The sequence below is a fragment of the Gadus macrocephalus genome, chromosome 4 (assembly GCF_031168955.1).
Source record: "Gadus macrocephalus chromosome 4, ASM3116895v1".
Lineage (NCBI taxonomy): Eukaryota > Metazoa > Chordata > Actinopteri > Gadiformes > Gadidae > Gadus > Gadus macrocephalus.
The window spans coordinates 17,810,223-17,828,856 of NC_082385.1; the positions used below are offsets into that span (position 1 = coordinate 17,810,223).

The 18,634-nt window shown below is 44.9% G+C and overlaps 1 protein-coding gene across 1 annotated transcript; it reads left to right on the plus strand.

The window, feature by feature from the left end:
- The first annotated feature begins 6,266 nt into the window (after positions 1-6,266).
- lman2la (lectin, mannose-binding 2-like a) lies at positions 6,267-11,947 on the plus strand. Its single transcript, XM_060050621.1, has 9 exons — positions 6,267-6,501; positions 6,975-7,093; positions 7,186-7,303; positions 7,391-7,473; positions 7,811-7,843; positions 8,084-8,245; positions 8,957-9,071; positions 10,196-10,318; positions 10,783-11,947. Exons 1-9 carry the CDS (start codon positions 6,300-6,302, stop codon positions 10,923-10,925), a joined length of 1,098 nt encoding a protein of 365 aa, XP_059906604.1. The 5' UTR covers positions 6,267-6,299; the 3' UTR covers positions 10,926-11,947.
- Positions 11,948-18,634: the final 6,687 nt, after the last annotated feature.

The window sequence follows — 18,634 nt, forward strand, 5'->3', positions numbered from 1 at the left end:
GAGCTCCAGGACTGTAACGCAAGTGTTGTACACTTCCTTGTTATTTGGATAACCGTTCTGCTGTTGGTATGACGTCGGACTCTCGTATCTGGTATTTCTATAACGAGACTCGTATTGGGGGTTATCTCAGCCAAGGTTGAGAATGAATTGGGGGAAGGAACTTTGGCTTTGACTCCCTCAAGAACATGAACCACGACAAGGAGGAGAAAGGGATCTTTGCCGGGCAGCGCTTATGCACCTCCGCCTCCGGCGGTGGTCCCTCAGCGGGGCTCAAGCGGGAGACATTCGCCGCCAACAATCCCTTTCTCCTCCATGTCGTGGTTCATGTTCTTGAGGGAGTCAAAGCCAAAGTTCCTTCCCCCCAATTCATTCTCAACCTTGGCTGAGATAACCCCCAATACGAGTCTCGTTGTAGAAATACCAGATACGAGAGTCTGTTATGCGCCATCACACCAACAGCAGAACGGTTATCCAAATAACAAGGAAGTGTACAACACTTGCGTTACAGTCCTGGAGCTCTATATCTAAATAATATCATATAATACATAGATATCTATATCATATAACATATTGTGTGCGCCTCCAGACGATATTATGAATCACAAACGACTTTGTCGGGTTCTGCGACGTCTCTGGTTCTTCCACATCAACCTGAAGTCGACTGAACCGCGCGCTGCCTGCGGCCGGCTGCCCGCTGCCGGGCGATGGTGCCTCGCGGCAACCGGCGGCATGTCGCAGTTCATGTACTTCAGCGAGTCAAACCAAAGTTCCTTTCCCCCAATTCCTTCTCAACCATGGCTTAGATAACCCCCACGACAGTCTCGTTGTGGAAATACAAGACACATCAAAGAACCGACAAGAAACACTTGCGTTACAGTGTGTGTATTCACACACACACACACACACACACACACACACACACACACACACACACACACACACACACACACACACACACACACACACACACACACACACACACACACACACACACACACACGTGGCGCTCGCACGGTCGAGTCTCATTGGCGGGCCAACGTCTCTGGGCGGGCCAGGCAGAGTAAGGGGAGGAGCTGAGATTCCTCATGACGTCATGAGCACAGATTTCCAAATCAGCGCGCTTGAGCCTCCGTTTTTTCAAAGGCGAGCAGAACAGCTAGTGCTCGTTTTACACCAAACGCAAGTTTTAGCCACTGGGGGACCATAGGCAGGCTAGGGGAACTCATATTTATGTTAGAAAACCTCATAAATTGAGATTTTCATGTCATGGGACCTTTAAATGACCAGTTACAACTCATTGCCAAAGCAGGGGAACAATAACAATAAACAATAAAATAAAAATGTCAGGTATATAGTATAATATAAGTACAAAACGTCAAATACTATATATATATATATATAATATACATATCAGATATTATACGACTCTATCTATTTTCGCGAATGGTCTGACTTTTGACTCCATACTATACTGCCGCCTCGATTTCCGGTGGCATTGCTCCGGTTCTCCCGGAGCACACCAGATTCGTAAGCTCAGAGGCGACGGACCCATTTACGGACGAAACACCTCCGGGACCGGACGAAACTGTCCGTATCCGTATTTACCGTAGGGTGTGAATGGGCCTTACGCCTCGTTTCCACATACGTATGTTTTTCGTATCCGTGCTTCCGTAAATTTACGGAAGGAGTCGCTAGTGTTTTACGTACGGGCATGAATTCATTTACGGACAAAAGATGTGGGAGCGCATGATAATGGCCGTTTTTAGGAGACCGGTACTTTGGAACATGAGGATCGACATATACAGAGATAAAAACAAAACCAACCAGGCTTGGAAAGAGATCGGTGAGGAGTTTGGCCTGCCAGGTACTTACAAGTTTTGTGAAAAACATGAAAACTTTCCTACGGTATCTCCGTAAAAAAAAAAAAAATTGAACGTATATTACGGACATACCGGACAGACATTTTACGGAGGGGAGGAGTCTCGGAGGAAAAACGGATATTACGGAGAATCACATAGGAATGAATGGACTTTCGGTTGGAGACGGTTGGATCGCATACGAGAATGTACGTATGTGGAAACGAGGCGTTAAGGCCTTAACACACCAAAAGACCTTGGTCCTCGTCTCACAACAGAACAGCTGCTCTCGTAACACGTTATTGGTCAGAAAGATAGGAGGCGGGACTTCGGATGGCCGGATGGCGTTTGAGTCGCATTGTGGTGTGTTCCAGATACCTCACACACCACCCGCAAGAGTTGCAACTGGGGAAATCTCCCCCTTTTGATTGGTCCCACTCAGGATTCTGAGAGAATACAGAGTTCAGTGATGCTGCGCTCCATTTGGATGGTTACACCGGTACGCCCGACCTGCTCTAGCGAGAACGTGACTGTGGGGGGGGGGGGACGTGCAACGTCTGGCCTGCAGGGGGGGGTAGGGGACGGTTTGGAAATCACCGGATCGGCTGGGGGGGTTGTTACCTGGTTGCGAGCAGGTGCCCGCGATCAGGTCCAATCAGGGAATGTGTATTTATGTGCCTGCTTTGTGTTGCAGTAGGAGAGAGACGTTACCAGAGAGAGAGAGAGACGTTACCAGAGAGAGAGAGAGACGTTACCAGAGAGAGAGAGAGACGTTACCAGAGAGAGAGAGACGTTACCAGAGAGAGAGAGACGTTACCAGAGAGAGAGAGAGAGAGAGAGAGAGAGAGAGAGAGAGAGAGAGAGAGAGAGAGAGAGAGAGAGAGAGAGAGAGAGAGAGAGAGAGAGAGAGAGAGAGAGAGAGAGAGAGAGAGAGAGAGAGAGAGAGAGAGAGAGAGAGAGAGAGAGACCTCAACCTCGACAGAACCAGGAAGCGCATGGATCTCGCAGGGACGCAGGAAGTCATATGAAGGGGGGGTGCTGACTACTGAATTGTTGACGGGGGGGGGGGGGAATAATAAACGCTCCTATAACGCGCAGCGTGATGCGCACGTTATAAGAGCGGCGGCACTGGGTGCTGTATGTAATCGAATGACGGAGAAAAAAAATAAAAAAACGCGGCATTGCCTGAGTTCAAGTGTTGTAGTTGCGTCTGTTGTCCACTAGGGGGGTGCTGCAGCACCCGGAGCACCCCACTTCCTGCGTCCCTGGGATCTCGACCGTTCTGATCTAGTTTTGGAGCCTGTCTTAAGTTTGCTTTATTATATAAAAGAGCTCCCAACAAAGGGACAAAGGAAACTGGTCTCCCCGCGCTCATTACCTTGCTACAGTGACATAATTTCCTGGCTTGCAGCGCTTATAGCGTTCCCGTTTCTCATTGGCTAGTCATTGTTATTGTTAGTTACATGAGCCTCTTTAGCAAAACAGCTCGAAAACAAACAACACAACTTTACATTGTATTGCATGCACAGCAAGACCGTGCAAAATAAAATAACAGAAATCATTCTTAACACCACTATAAAACAAGTAGCCTACGCTGTACTTGCAACTTACATTCTCCTCATAGATCCCCAGTTAATTTTCATCAGTTGATTATTATAATAAGCCAGAACCTACATTCCACATTTTAAATTAGACAATATTGCAGTGTTGGTGTCTTTTGATATAACTATTAGAAATGACAATTGTGCACGTAGGCCAAGACAAAAATAAAAAACAACTCTTGTGTTTTACCATTTCACTTTGTTACTTTGTCTTGAGAAACTCACAGCTCACAAAAATAACATTTTACAACTATATAATAGTTATTGTTCTGATGAAGTAGGTAAGTCTTTTAAAAAATCAAGGTTGATCATTTGTCCTGTATAAAAACCCACTAAGGGTTATTTGTCCAATATAGGCCAAAGTATAGATGCACATCTTTTTAGCTTTTTTCTAGCATTGCCACCGTTGCTGCTTGTTGCTTCAGACGTCCTCCATGCTAGAGAGAGTGCATAGAGAGAGCTTGTTCTGGCTGGACACTCTAATACTCAGCTGGAATCTAATGTGTTCCAATAAAACGCACGTACACTCATGGTGGTGAATTTAAGACCATCCATCACGCTCTGCACCGGTGAGTGTGCTGAGCAAAATTTCACCTGCTGGGGTTTATGAAGGTATTACTGTAGCAAAAGTCTTTAGCATGTGTAAACTAAAGTCATAAATGGGTAACAGCAAATATTTTTTCAACCAGTGTAAACACAAAACAGGGGCTACGAGTTCACAAGTCCTTTTTTACAAATGCACAAATCCTATTCTGTGCATCACAACTTCAAAGAGTCATGCACTTGACACTTTTGCTACAATCATTGCAGCGCAGTTGGTGCTAAACACATTCACACACCCGTGTTTCATAATCTGTGAACATGCACAAAATGTGTGCAGTCGTAAACTCAAATGTGAACTAAATTGCAGCATTAACCAATGAAAGTCGCTAAATTCCAAGCAAAATTTTACTTTTTGGAGTCTTGAAAGTAGACAAGAGGGCCTCCTACACAACGGAGTTGGGTATCTTACATTATGTCAAATTAAATTACTTACTTCAACCGAATTCCCCCCAAATTATTGCATGAACATGCCGCAAGTGTCCTTCAATGTATTTTAATGGTCTGCTTGGATGGTCCCAGTGTAGTCTGAAAATGCACCCCCTGCCGACGACTTTCATTGGTTAATGCTGCAATTTTGTCCTGCCTACGGACGCTCTGCGTCAGACGGATAAGAATAACTTTTTTCTACACTTGTACCACTAAAGGTATGGCCACACTGAACGCATTACGCACGTAATGCGCCTAACCTGACGCTTGATCATTGTGTGTCACAAAAATGGTTCAACGGACCTAACGCGCCTAATGCGCCTAATGCGCCTACGCAGCTGAGCCTGCCCAAAACATATTTTCCCCCGCTGCTTTTCTTTTGCTCCACAAACATGGCTGAGATCACCAGCATCACTGCGCTGTATTTGTTGTCGGAGTTCGAGGAGAGTAGGACACCCAAACGTAAAAACGTAAAACGGTACGGCCACACTGAACGCGTTACGTGCGTGAGAGGCGTAGAAAATCTGCATTTTTGCATAGGGAACCATTGGTTTTTATGCGCATAAATGCGTTACACGCGCTAAAGCAGCGCGTTAGACGAGTTTTACACACTTAAATAACGCGCCCAACGCACCTACGCGCCCAACGCAGAGTTAAAATTTTTTACTTTTTACGCTCCTACACGTGACTCATAGACGCGATAGCCAATCAGCGTTGAGCTTGACCCGATGTCACTGGCAGAGAGACGGAGCCGAGGACGCACAGAAGCAGAAACAACATGGACGACCAAGTCATAGTTTCAGTGTGTGCTGAAACGATGAGGAGGTGGTGAAACTCACCCAGCTGTGAGCGCCTACGGAGGATTTCATGCACTAGAGTTTAGATTCTCTAACCGAGCCCGAGCCCGAGCCGACCCGCAGGCCGGGTTGGGCCGCGAAGCAAGACTCCTCCGCTGCGCGTCGGTGTCCTGTTCGCCCTGTCGGGGCTTATTTTCCCGATAATGACCGGCGTTCTATGTATTATCCCTTACATATATATTCAGCAGAGAAGGCCTAAGTAACAAATGTGTACAAAGTTACACATGTATTAAAAAAAATGTGGGGTTGAAATCGGGCTCGGGCTCATAATTACAGTTAATTGTGCATTCTTCTACCTTCTACATTATATTGCTCGTTAAATTGCTTGAGATGACATGCGTGACAAAATGTACCTTTTTTAAAGCATATCATCACAGCTCTGCAAATATAATGTCCATTATAATTGACCTCAGATTATGCCAGAGGCCACACTGCCTCCTTATGCCTCCTATGACGGACCAACCATCCTAGACTTAAGAACCACTGGGCCCAGTACCTTCAGAGAACATGAAGCCACCGCTCCAACACAGATGTCACCCTTGTTTTACTTAACCTTTATGATTCGTCCGTAGACAAATAAAGGCATTTATGACAGTACCCCCTTTTGGTGGAGTCTATTACAAATAGACCTTCAAGTTGATTTGATTCCATTGTATGAAAGAAGAGATGAATAAGCATTATGGCTCAAAAGGGGAATCATCCATAGCCACCATAATTAAGTAATGTGCTTCCAACATCATTTATAATAACACAACACTCACAAACACACACAGGTTTTTCTTGACTATAATAAAACTGCAACGCTGGGAGAAACGAGCCAATGGTAGTCGGCCATGTATCGCCACAAGCCAATAGGAAGGAGATCCCTCCTAGGGGGAGGATCCCGCCGCACAATGGCTGATACCAGCAAGCCAATAGGAAGGAGAGCTGGTCTAGTGGGAGGAGCCCGCCGCACCATGGCTGCTACCAGCAACCAGAATTTATTCGGAAGGAACCTATCTTGGGTTTTGTATACACGATTTAATATGGATTTCAAATCGTACTGGACGTTTGTGTTCATTATCGTTGCTTTAAGCCAATCATTTGCCAACGACGACGATCATCATGAAATGGAAGAGTTCCTGAAGAGGGAATATTCGCTATCGAAGCCTTATCAAGGTATTGTAACAACACCGGGTCTCAATGTGTGAAGGCAATGAGGCTGGACCTTCGAGATTGTTATAAATGCTCGGACATACCGATAATGACAGAATATTATTCTTATATATAAATGAACATATTATATATCTACCTTCATTGATCAAATACAAAGTATTCCAGTGTCTTATCCGTAAATAATACATGAAAACGTTTGGACCTATCTATCCATCTGTCTAGCTGTTTAGCTATCTACTTTAAAACGATTTGACTCTCGATCTATCTGTACATTGACACGTTTATATCTAGATCAATCCACTATCTATATATCAATCCAGCTCTATACTTTAAAACGGTTGCACATCTATCTAATTCTTTCTAATGTCCTTTATGCATAGCCTGTGACTGACTGAATAACAAGGTACTCCAGGGCCTGTGTGACAGTCCGTTCTGCGGATATCTTGGTCCCATGTTTCTGCTTTCCATGTGCCCAGGTGTTGGCTCCTCAGGCTCCTCCCACTGGGAGTTGATGGGTGATTCCATGGTAACCACAGAGCAGGTGCGCCTCACCTCAGACATGCAAAGCAGACAGGGGGCAGTGTGGAGCCGAATCGTAAGTACACCTGGGGAGTGTCCAAGACACCTAATTTCTGTACTTACTTAGAATTGGAGTCTCCTATTCACCCCATAAACTGTCTTATTTAGCCATGCCATCTGAAAGACTGGGAAATGCAGGTGCATTTTAAAATCCATGGCCAAGGCAAGAAGAACCTGAATGGAGATGGGATGGCTATTTGGTACACCAAAGAACGGATGCAGAAAGGTAGACCTTTGTGTTGTTTGAGCTGCTGCTGTGACTTATACAATACCAAATGTATTGCAAAGAAAATACATACTGCTCCTTCTCTAGGTCCTGTCTTTGGAAATAAAGATAACTTCACTGGCCTGGGTGTGTTTGTGGATACTTATCCAAACGAAGAGAAGCAGCTGGAGGTACGTAGCAATAGGATGATGAACATTGGATTTATAAAACAGCCTGGTGAGATATTACTTACGGCTACTTAAGAATGGGGTTTCATCTCTTTCTATTTGCATGGAGTTTGGGTCAGAGTGGACTCAATTAGATAATATACCATTTCTGTGCGTTAAATTAACATTCTTATTAACGTTCTGCTCTTTTCTTGATGCTGGATTTTTAAATAAACATCTGCCTAATTCAGATATTTGATCCCAGTGAGATATTGTGAAAAGGCATCAATGTTCTCTCAGTGAGATGTAAAGGGTCCTCTCTTTGTGATTTCCTTTGTGCCCCTCACCTCCATGGAGACAGGCACAGAAGAAGAGATACAGTCCTCGCACACAGGTGATTTATTTTCCAATATAACATGTTCACTGTATTCATATCAAAGCCCGATATATATATATATATATATATATATATATATTCTTTATTCTTTATTTCAAGGATAGCCCCTTGAGATGTATATATATGTGTATATATATATACACATATATATATATGTATATATATATGTATATATATATGTATATATAACCCTCCAAACTTCTTTCGAATGTATGACCCTTGAACTCTGACCCCAAGAGGATCTTTCCCTTCGTGCTGGCCATGGTCGGGAATGGCAGTGTGGGCTACGACCATGAGAGGGACGGTCGGCCCACTGAGCTGGGGGGCTGCAACGCCATGGTGCGGAACCTCAAACATGACACCTTCCTTTTCATCCGCTACATCCGCCGCAGACTCACGGTAAGAGATCGCAGTAAGAGATCGCAGTAAGAGGTCACAGTAAGATATCACGGTAAGAGATCACGGTAAGAGGTCACAGTTAAAGGTCACGCTAAGAGATCACGCTAAGAGATCACGCTAAGAGATCACGCTAAGAGATCACGCTTAGAGGTCACACTTAGAGGTCACGCTAAGAGGTCACGTGTCAGAGGTCACGTGTCAGAGGCCAGTTGTAAAATGTGATCACAAACGTGATCACTCAAGCTCGTTGAGTAGCATTTCATAATGTGTTGTTCCTGTTGTGACATCCCAGGTGTGAGTGTCCATTGACTGGAAGGAGGTATAGTAGGGGGACTGGAGCTGAGCTCCCACATGTGAAGTCACAAAGGTCTTTGAGACACCCTGGGGTTAAAATAGGGTCCTTTTTTAAATGTAACACCTTCATAAGAAGTTTGAAATTGTAACTGATGACTTTTATTGTTTGATTTGGTTTTATTTGATAAAACTAACCGAAATATCAGAGATGTTAGCAATTGAAACTCACAGCTCACAACCATAACCAAAATTAAACTCAACCAACAACAGAAATAAGAACTAGGAAGTTCTCAAACTGGACAATTGAACAACATAAAGAACCTGTTGTACTTAATACTCAACAGAACAGCTGGAGTACTCGTGGTGGAGCTGGTTGAAACGATCCATAGAGGTGTGTAACGCTCCTCTGATCCCCAGGTCATGATAGACATCGATGGGCAGCATGAGTGGAGGGACTGCCTGGACGTCCCGGGGGTCAAACTTCCTAAAGGCTACTACTTCGGAGCCTCATCTATCACCGGAGACCTCTCAGGTAAAAATAGAGCCTCAAATGATAGGGGAAGGAACCCGGCCTGAAACTCATTTTTGTTTTCTTCAAATGTCCATAGGCAGGTTTTTTAACATGTAGAGGGGAAACCCTCATCAAAATATAACACCTTACACCTTTTCTCGAAGCCCGGTCCCGGAAGCCCTTCTGCTTGTGCAGGAATATTCATGTGATTCATACAAAGCATATAGGGTTGCTGATTTTGAAGCTCGAATGCTCGAATGTTCCAATAACATCTCTAATGAACAGTCCATAGCCGGGTGTCTGAAGTTTCTAGTGAACAGTCCATAGTCGGATGGCTGAACTCACTAATGAACAGTCCATAGCCGGGTGGCCGGAATCTCTAGTAAACAGTCCATTGCCGGGTGGCTGACGTCTCTAGTGAACAGTCCATAGCCACGTGGCTGAAGTCTCTAGTGAACAGCCCGTAGCCGGGTGGCTGAAGTCTTTAGTGAACAGTACATAGCCGGGTGGCTGAAGTCTCTAGTGAACAGCCCGTAGCCGGGTGGCTGAAGTCTTTAGTGAACAGTCCATAGCCACGTGGCTGAAGTCTCTAGTGAACAGCCCGTAGCCGGGTGGCTGAAGTCTTTAGTGAACAGTCCATAGCCGGGTGGCTGAAGTCTCTAGTGAACAGTCAATAGCCGGGTGGCTGAAGTCTCTAGTAAATTGTCCATAGCTGGTTGACTGAAGTCTCTAGTGAACAGTCCATAGGGGTGGCTGAAGTCTCTAGTGAACAGTCCATTTGGGGATGGCCAAAGTCTTTAATGATTTCCAATGCTTGGCTTGCACATCATTTCAAGTCACCCATTTGTTTTGATGCATCCTGTTTCGGCAGACCTGTGGTGTCAACATGGGGACTTTGTCATCATGCTATTGATCACCTATCAAATGTTATGACTGACTGACTGACTGACTGACTGACTGACTGACTGACTGACTGACTGACTGACTGACAGTGTTACTTGGCTTCACACAACATATTAAACAACAGGCACTAAACACAACGGCATGTACTAAAACCAGTAGAATTAACAGTTGCTGCATTAATAAAACCATTACTAGTTCAAGGCCCTTATGACACCCAGTGTATCAATGTGGTGTCTCGTCAGACAATCACGACGTGTTGTCACTGAAACTCTACCAACTGACGGTGTTGCGGAGTAAAAAGGAGGAGGAGGAAGAGGCGGAGGAGATCACCATACCCAGTGTGGACAACCTGGAGCAGATCCTGAGTAAGCAAACCCGACTTAAGAACTACTTGGAGAAATCAACGAAATGCAAACAGCAATTTGCAGCATTGGCCTCCTTATAATAATGTCACCTTCGCATCCGTCGTTGAGTCACTCTGGTGCTTCTGACGTCTGCTGTCTTCTTTGCTCTTTACGCTTCTCTCTTCTTTTTGCTCTTTACGCTTCTCTACTCTTCTCTTTACTGTTTTGTGCATTGATGCATTGATCCAAAGCGAAGATCTGGGATATTTAGATTTGATTTTAAATACCTCATAAATCAGCAGGTAGAAGGTGTTAGGACATCTTTCTCAAGGAGGCCTCCAGGTCAATTTTAGGCATTGGTGGTTCAAACCCCAAACTTTTGGGCTTGTTTTCATCAGACTGCCCTACACCCATGTCCCCTAACGCTCTGGCCTTTCCTTCCTTCTCCGTCTCCCTCTGTCCCCTGGTCTCCCTCCTGTCCTCAGGGGGGGAGATGGAGGAAGGGATGAGCGGGGTGGCCATCTTCTTCACGGTGCTGTTCTGTATGCTGGGCTTCTTCATGCTGGTCGTGGTGGGCCTGGTGGTCTACAGCCACTGGAACGAGAACCGGCGCAAGCGCTTCTACTGAGATGAGGGTCAGACGACAAGCGCTTCTACTGAGAGGAGGGTCAGACGACAGGCGCTTCTACTGAGAGGAGGCTCCACATGACGACAGGCGCTTCTGTTTGCTACTGTTCACCCAAGCGATAACCTGGACATTGCAAACTTGATGACACTAAGACGTTTCTTTTTTGCCCCGTTTGAAATATTTTAATATGTTTGCTATCCCAAGGAAACACTCTGGTTGACAGATGAGATGAAACGGTTGCAGCACAACGTTCAATAATCCCCCTTCAGGCATCATGTTAGTTACATAATTGTGTAAGAGGCCTGAATACCCTCTGTTGTTTCATGTATGCACCATTTAGGCCTTACAATTTCTAATACTGGCCATACAATTTATAGAATATTTATTTATGCAAGTTTATAAGAACCTGTATTTATTTCCATATGTGAACAGCTGTTTTTTTTTTATTTTGCTGATATTTGTTTGAGCAAATGCATAGAGAGAGGAATAATGGAACAAGGGAGTATTGAGTTCAAAATTCTTGAACATATGTACTTAGAGATGTTTCATGTATTGAGTATGATCAGTGGTCGCCTTGTTGCAGAGCACATGGAAACGGAATTGTGTTTTATGTTAAGTTGCTGGAGTTTTTATTTAATTTATTGTGTTATTTATTTATTCAACCACAAATGATCACAAGCACTGAAGGAAAATTTCAAATTACCAGAACCACTATAACTTCTGATGAGCCCCCAAGCCCTGAGAGGTAACTTGTTCATTTTGAGGATGTCTTAAGATTCGGTTATTGGTCTGGTTCGGACTGAAGCCCAATGCAGGGTAGCGTCCTTATCTTGTTAACACATTCAATACCCAAACGAACTTCATGACAATTACTTTATTACACAGTTTAGTCTTTTCTTTATTTTTCACATGCATCTTATCTACTGTGGTTGAGTACACTGGATTCTGCCTTCGATGCATTATGTGATTCAATGGATTCCGGGTTATTTATGCTATTATGCAATAAATACAGAAAGGCTTGGGTTCATGGAATTTAATATTTTGCGAATGGACTTGTCAAAACTAGGCGTGAGCTGTCAGTCAAAGGTTTGGGCTGAACAACGGGCAGCCAATTGTTGACCCAATATAACGGTCCACAACACAGTGTTCTACGAGTGGTTGCCCCAGTTATGTTTGGTTTCCTCTCGTGCGAGAAGAGTGTTGCTCTGAGTTTGTGGTTTTCTTGCAGACAATTCTTCCATCCTGAAGCTGCGTTTCGTCTGTTGCCTTTTCTCTTTTCGTTCTTTTATTCTGAATCATTGGAATGGAATCCGTTTGCCTTGGGTGTCTTTTATTTTTTCAGTTTAACACAACTATGTTGTTCTATAACATTGCCGGTTAATTTCCATGTGTGATGGAAATGTTCAAAATCCATTCAAAAGTCAAAGTCAAAGTCAGCTTTATTGTCAACACTTCACATGTACAAGACATGTGAGGGAATCGAGAAAACGTTTCCCCCTATCCCGCGGTGAACATATAAAAAGTGCACAGGCACAAACACAAATATACGAGACAACACTAAAAAATAGACAAGATAGACAATGACATATAAAATATAGTTCTGTATGAATAAAATAAGTAAAAATAATTGTGCAAAGAGGCAGTCAATACTGGCAGCAAAAAGTCATGTAGTAGTGCATTTTTTAAATAGATAAATAAATAATAGCAGCAATTTCAGTCTGTATGGTGTGTATTTAAACTAGTAATAGTAATAGTGCAAAGACAGTTAGTCCACAGTGTAGCAAGGCAGAAAGCAGTGGGGGGGGGGGGTATTTCAGCTTACTGACAGCCCTGTTGATGTGGCTGAGGGGAGAGAATTTAGTTTCTTTACAGCCTGGTGGATGAAGCTGTTTTTGAGTCTGGTGGTGCGGGCATGCAGGCTCCGATACCTTCTTCCAGAGGGCAGGAGGGTGAACAGACTGTGAGCGGGATGGCTGGCCTCGCTCACAATCCTGGTCGCTTTGCGGGTGAGGCGAGTGCTGTATGTGTGTTGCATGGAGGGGAGTGGGGCACCGATGATCTTTGCAGCCGTGTTAACCACGCGCTGCAGGGCTTTCCTGCTGTATTCAGCGCAGCTCCCGCCCCACACGGTGATGCAGCTGAACAGGATGCTCTCAATGGTGCCTCGGTAGAATGTGCACATGATTGATGGGGGGGCTCGTGCTTGCTTCAATTTTCGGAGGAAGTAGAGGCGCTGATGGGCTTTCTTCGCCAGTGATGCAGTGTTGGTGGTCCAGGAGAGGTCGTCGCTGATGTACACCCCCAGGAATTTTGTGCCACTCACTCGCTCCACTGCCGCACCATCGATGGTCAGTGGTGGGTGCTCAGTGTGGCGTCTCCTGAAGTCAACAACAATCTCCTTAGTTTTGCTGACATTCAGCAGGAGGTTGTTGTTGCTGCACCACATGGTCAGAAGGTTGACCTCCTTCTTATAGCTGGTCTCATCGTTCTTAGTGATGAGACCCACCAGAGCGGTATCATCCGCAAACTTCACCATGTGATTGGTGCTGTAGGTTGGTGTGCAGTCGTGAGTCAGCAGGGTGAAGAGCAGGGGCGAGAGCACACAGCCTTGGGGGGCCCCAGTGCTGAGTGTGATGCTGCTCGAGGTGTTATTGCCGACCCATACTGTCTGTGGCCTCTCGCTGAGGAAGTCCAGCACCCAGTTGCAAAGCGAGGTGCTGAGCCCCAGCTGGACCAGTTGTGTCCAGGTGGGTGAGGGCAGGGTGGAGAGCAGAGCAGATCGCATCCTCGGTGGACCGTTTGGCTCGATAAGCAAACTGGTAGGGGTCTAGGGTGGCTGGGAGGGAGGACTTGATGTGTGACATAACTAGCCGTTCAAAACACTTCATCAAGATGGGGGTCAGTGCAACGGGTCGGTAGTCATTGAAGCAGGATGGAGCAGGTTTCTTTGGCACAGGTATGATGATAGTGGCCTTGAAATGTGACGGAACTACAGCTTGCCTCAAAGAAATGTTAAAGACGTCAGTGAAGACATTCTTTAACTCCTCAGCGCAGTCCTTCAACACCCGGCCTGGAATGTTGTCTGGGCCTGTTGCTTTCCGTGGATTGATAGTGGCGAATATCCTCTTCACACTGGCAGCGGACAGGCACAGAGCCTGATCGTGGGGAGGGGGTGGAGTTTTCTTTGGGCTTGTGTTGTTAGTTGCTTCGAACCGTGCAAAGAAGCTGTTGAGGTTGTTGAGCAGAGAGATGTTGTCATCGCAGATCTGTGGCGCGGGCTTGTAGTCCGTGATGGTCCGAATGCCCTTCCACAGGTTCCGCGTGTCTCTGCTGTCTTTAAAGTGGCAGGTTAACTTTTTTGTATAGTCCTGTTTTGCTTTCCTGATGCCACGGGACAGGTTGGCTCTTGCTGTTCTCAGGCCAGTTTCCTCCCCAGCTTTTAAGGCGTTGTCTCTGGCCCTCATCAGCCATGGCTTCTGGTTAGCCCGAGTGACGATGGTCTTTGTGTGGGTCACATCATCAATGCACTTACTGATGTAAGCGGTAACAGTGTCTGTGTATTCATTAATGTCAGTGTGGCTGTTGTATGTGGCTGCTTGTTTAAACATTTCCCAGTCTGTTGTTGCAAAACAGTCCTGAAGAGCAGAGGTGGCCCCCTCTGGCCACACACGTACCTGTTTCCGGACCGGTTTAGTGATTTTTACTCTCGGTCTGTATGCTGGGATTAGCATCACAGTGATGTGATCAGAGAGTCCGATGTGGGGGAGAGGGGAGGCCTTGTATGCTCCCTTGTGTGAAGTGAAAACTTGGTCCAAAGAGTTTTCTCCTCTTGTAGGGAAATTGACATGCTGGTAGAGTTTTGGAAGGACAGTTTTTGGATTTGCATGGTTAAAATCTCCAGCGAGAATGGTGAATCCATCTGGGTGTGCTGTCTGTTGTTCACTGATGGCTTGATATAATTCACAAAGTGCCGCGTACCTGTCACTGGTGTTGGAGGTTGGGGGGATGTATACCGCAACCAGCAGAATCGCAGTAAACTCCCTCGGTAGGTAATAAGGACTGCACTTAATTATCATAACCTCCGCCAGTGGTGAACAGTGTTTACATACCACTACAGCATCACGGCACCACGCATCACGGATGTAAACACAGACCCCGCCCCCGCGGGTCTTGCCTCCGTGTACGAGGGCTCTGTCAGCTCTATAGCATGTCAGCTGTTCCAGTTGTACAGCGGAGTCGGGGATGTTGTCATTGATCCATGTTTCAGTGAAAACAAGCATACAGCAGTTACTCACTGTCCGATTCGTTGACCGCAGCAGTCTGATATGATCCATTTTATTGTCCAAGGAGCGTACGTTTGCTAGGATGATGGATGGTATGGCTTGGCGAGTTGGGCTAGCCGCTAGCCTAGCCCGGATACCTCCGCGCTTGCCCCTCTTCTGCTTCCTCGCACACCGCTTCCGAGGCTTCCTTTCCGGGGGAGGGGTAGCAGTCGAGTCCGGTGTAGTCTCAGTCCGGCGGAGTATTCCGAACTCCCTAATTAGTGCCAATGCAGTAATGTCCACAACTTTGTGGATCTTGCTCTTGCAGATGTCTAGCAGAGCCTGTCGACTGTATTTGTTATTCTCCAATATAGACATACGAGACGAACACGGAAAACTTTCGGACAAACACTTATTTAACGAACAAAACACCGCATGGTTGGGACAGAGAGAGGTCGCTGCATCTATGTGCGCCGCCATCCCCATGGGAACCATGGGGATGACATTGGGGATGGGGATGACATAATGACATTCCATTCCAGAACAACAATACAGTGAATCCATAGTCATTTAAATCCTTGGTGTCAGCTAAAGGGTAAAGGTTTAGAGGACACTTTGCAGGAAATACTCCATCTCCGGTAGTCGCTTTTTAGGGAAGGCCAATGCTACCTTTCACTCAAATGAATACAGAAGAAAAAACAACCCTTGGGGCCCTTGGCCCCTAAATCCATATCATTCCTCATTAATACAGGGTTAGGGTTACTTAAATAACCTTAACCCTAACCCTCTCATATTTCTACAGGGTTTAGTTGGCTAATAAAACTAACCCTGTCTAATTATTAATTTACACAGGGTTAAAGGGGGTTAATAACACTTACCCTGTCTCAGTTATAATTTTTGACAGGGTTAGATAAGATAGTCCTTTATTAATCCCCCTTGGGAGAAATTCACAGGTGGCCAGCAGTACAGTGGGAAAAGAGAAGTGCGAAAACAGTATATACAATAAATTGAATAATTTAAAAGTAAATTCTAGTACAAAACTATTTGAATAAGATAAAATAAACATACTATGTAATTGTCTGTTTGTAGGTGACCTGTGTGTTAAGTAAATAAATGAATAAATATGATGAAATGTGATGTATAATATAAATATAAGTATAAATATAAATGTGCCAAATGTGCAGGGTTCCTGAGGTAATGGAAAAAAATATTAAATAAATGACAAATTACAAGGTTAACAACAGTCAGTCCTGAGGTGTTGGTTTTAGTCCTTAATCAGGTCGGGAAAAAAGATTAAGTTGGTTAATAACACTAACCATTTCTAATTAATAATTTACAGGGTGGTTAATAACACTAGTCCTGTCTCAGTTATCATTTCTACACTGGGAAATATACCATTCACATCTATGTCAAATTGAAACTATCGAAACGCTATCGAAACCTAATAATCATTTGTTAAAATGTCACTCTGATGACCAAATGATACACACTTGTATCATATGAATACACTTTCAGATCAATAGCAATGGACTAGTCTACTTTATACAAAACACTGCAGTCTTTCATATTCACTGTTTTCACAACAACCAAAAAGTCAAATACTCAATGCTGTACATTGCGGTATGGTAGCCTACTTTACAGTTCAGCAAATTCAGTTTAAGCAAAAATAAAACAAAAATACACTACTGTACTGTAAACACAGGAAAACAAGGCAATTGTGCATGGGTGGGCTTAGGGATCCTCAAATTGTGTGCCGAATCCATCCATGGATTGACCCTACCTCAATGTCTCCGCAGGCCCGTTCCATTACCTGCAGAAGACAAGAGGCATGCGGGCATGTGGTTGGCGGTCATATACGCGCCATCTCCAAGACGATAAAGATTATTCTATAGGTTTTAGAAATGGCGAGTAAGGGCTTCAAATTGTTTATGGTTGGTGAACCAGTTCCGGACCAGAACAACCCAATGGAAACTAACCTGGGCTCATGAAGTGCATCTAGAAATGTGATGATATGTTGGGTATTGTAGGGAACTATTTTTGCATGATGGTGCAGTTACTCTCGAAGGCTTATGGTGGCACACATGATATATTTCCCCCGCGCTGAAATTATGGCACAATTGCGCTTTGGCCTTGTTTTCAGGTGTGTATCGAAGTATTTTCAATTACCCAATCTGTTTTGTATTGTGAATAGATGCGTTTTCCCAATGGTACGCTGAGATGAACTAAGTGTTTTATGTATGAAATTGTGTGTAGTGTCAACCCAGTCGCCAAGAAAAAACGTTGACGGTGTACGTTTCCATGAACACTGGATACGTAGCATTTCAACGTAAAAAAATAGCGTGTTATACCTACAGTATCCACGCGTGCCGCTGTGGAGGCGGGTTTCGGGGTTTGGGTTTCACGGCTTTCGCAGCAAATTGTGGACACGATTGTTTAGGGGGGGGGGGGGGAGGTAGACTGTTGTTGACCGGGGAGGGGGGGGGGGAGACACGTTTGTTGAGGGGGGGGGGGGGGGGGGAGACATGATTGTAGGGGGGGGGGGGGGAACACGTTAGTTGAAGGGGGGGGGGGACACGTTTGTTGAGGGGGGAGGGAGACATCCCGAACCCATTAACCCCACTTAATCCTAACAACAAAACAAGTTAACAAAAGCCCAATATTTTAGGACCGATTAACCGTTAAACGTGTTTCTAATAACATTTCTGTCATGATATGTATAAATGCAGATCATGTGTAAGCCACTGGTGGCGCTAGAGTTGAATAAACTACCACAAGATGGTTGCAACAGCTGGCTGAGTGGTGTGTCTGTTTACTTTAGATCAACAACATAACATGGTGTCAGAAGTAAAAGGAAAAACACTAACGAGGATTTGCAAGGTATTGCAAACATGGAAGGACTTAAGCCGCCCGCTGGACTTGATCTACTGCACGGTAACCTGTCAGAAAACTGGAGGAGATTTCGGCAGAGTTTTGAGCTGTATTTAACAGCTGCTGGGGGCGCGAGCAAGTCAGCTAAGGTACAGTCCTCACTATTTCTTCATATAGCCGGCGAAGAGGCGGTGGAAGTGTACAATACCTTCACATTTGACGAGGAGGATGATAGGCTTAAACTGGCGATAATTCTGGAAAAATTTGAAGAATACTGCAACCCCAGAAAGAATATAACCTATGAAAGGTACACATTTTTCACGTGTGTGCAAGGGGACATGTCATTTAACCAATACCTTACGGAGTTAAAACTAAAGGCAAAGTCATGTGAATTCGCACAGTTAAGAGAGTCCCTTATCAGAGATCGAGTTGTCTGTGGAATCACGTCTGATACGTTGAGAGAGCGATTGTTACGTGAAGTTGACATTTCTCTTGAAAAGGCAGCACAGCTGTGCCTCGCGGCAGAAACAACAAAAGTACAAATAAAACAAATGCATGAAGAGGATCACAATGCGCAAT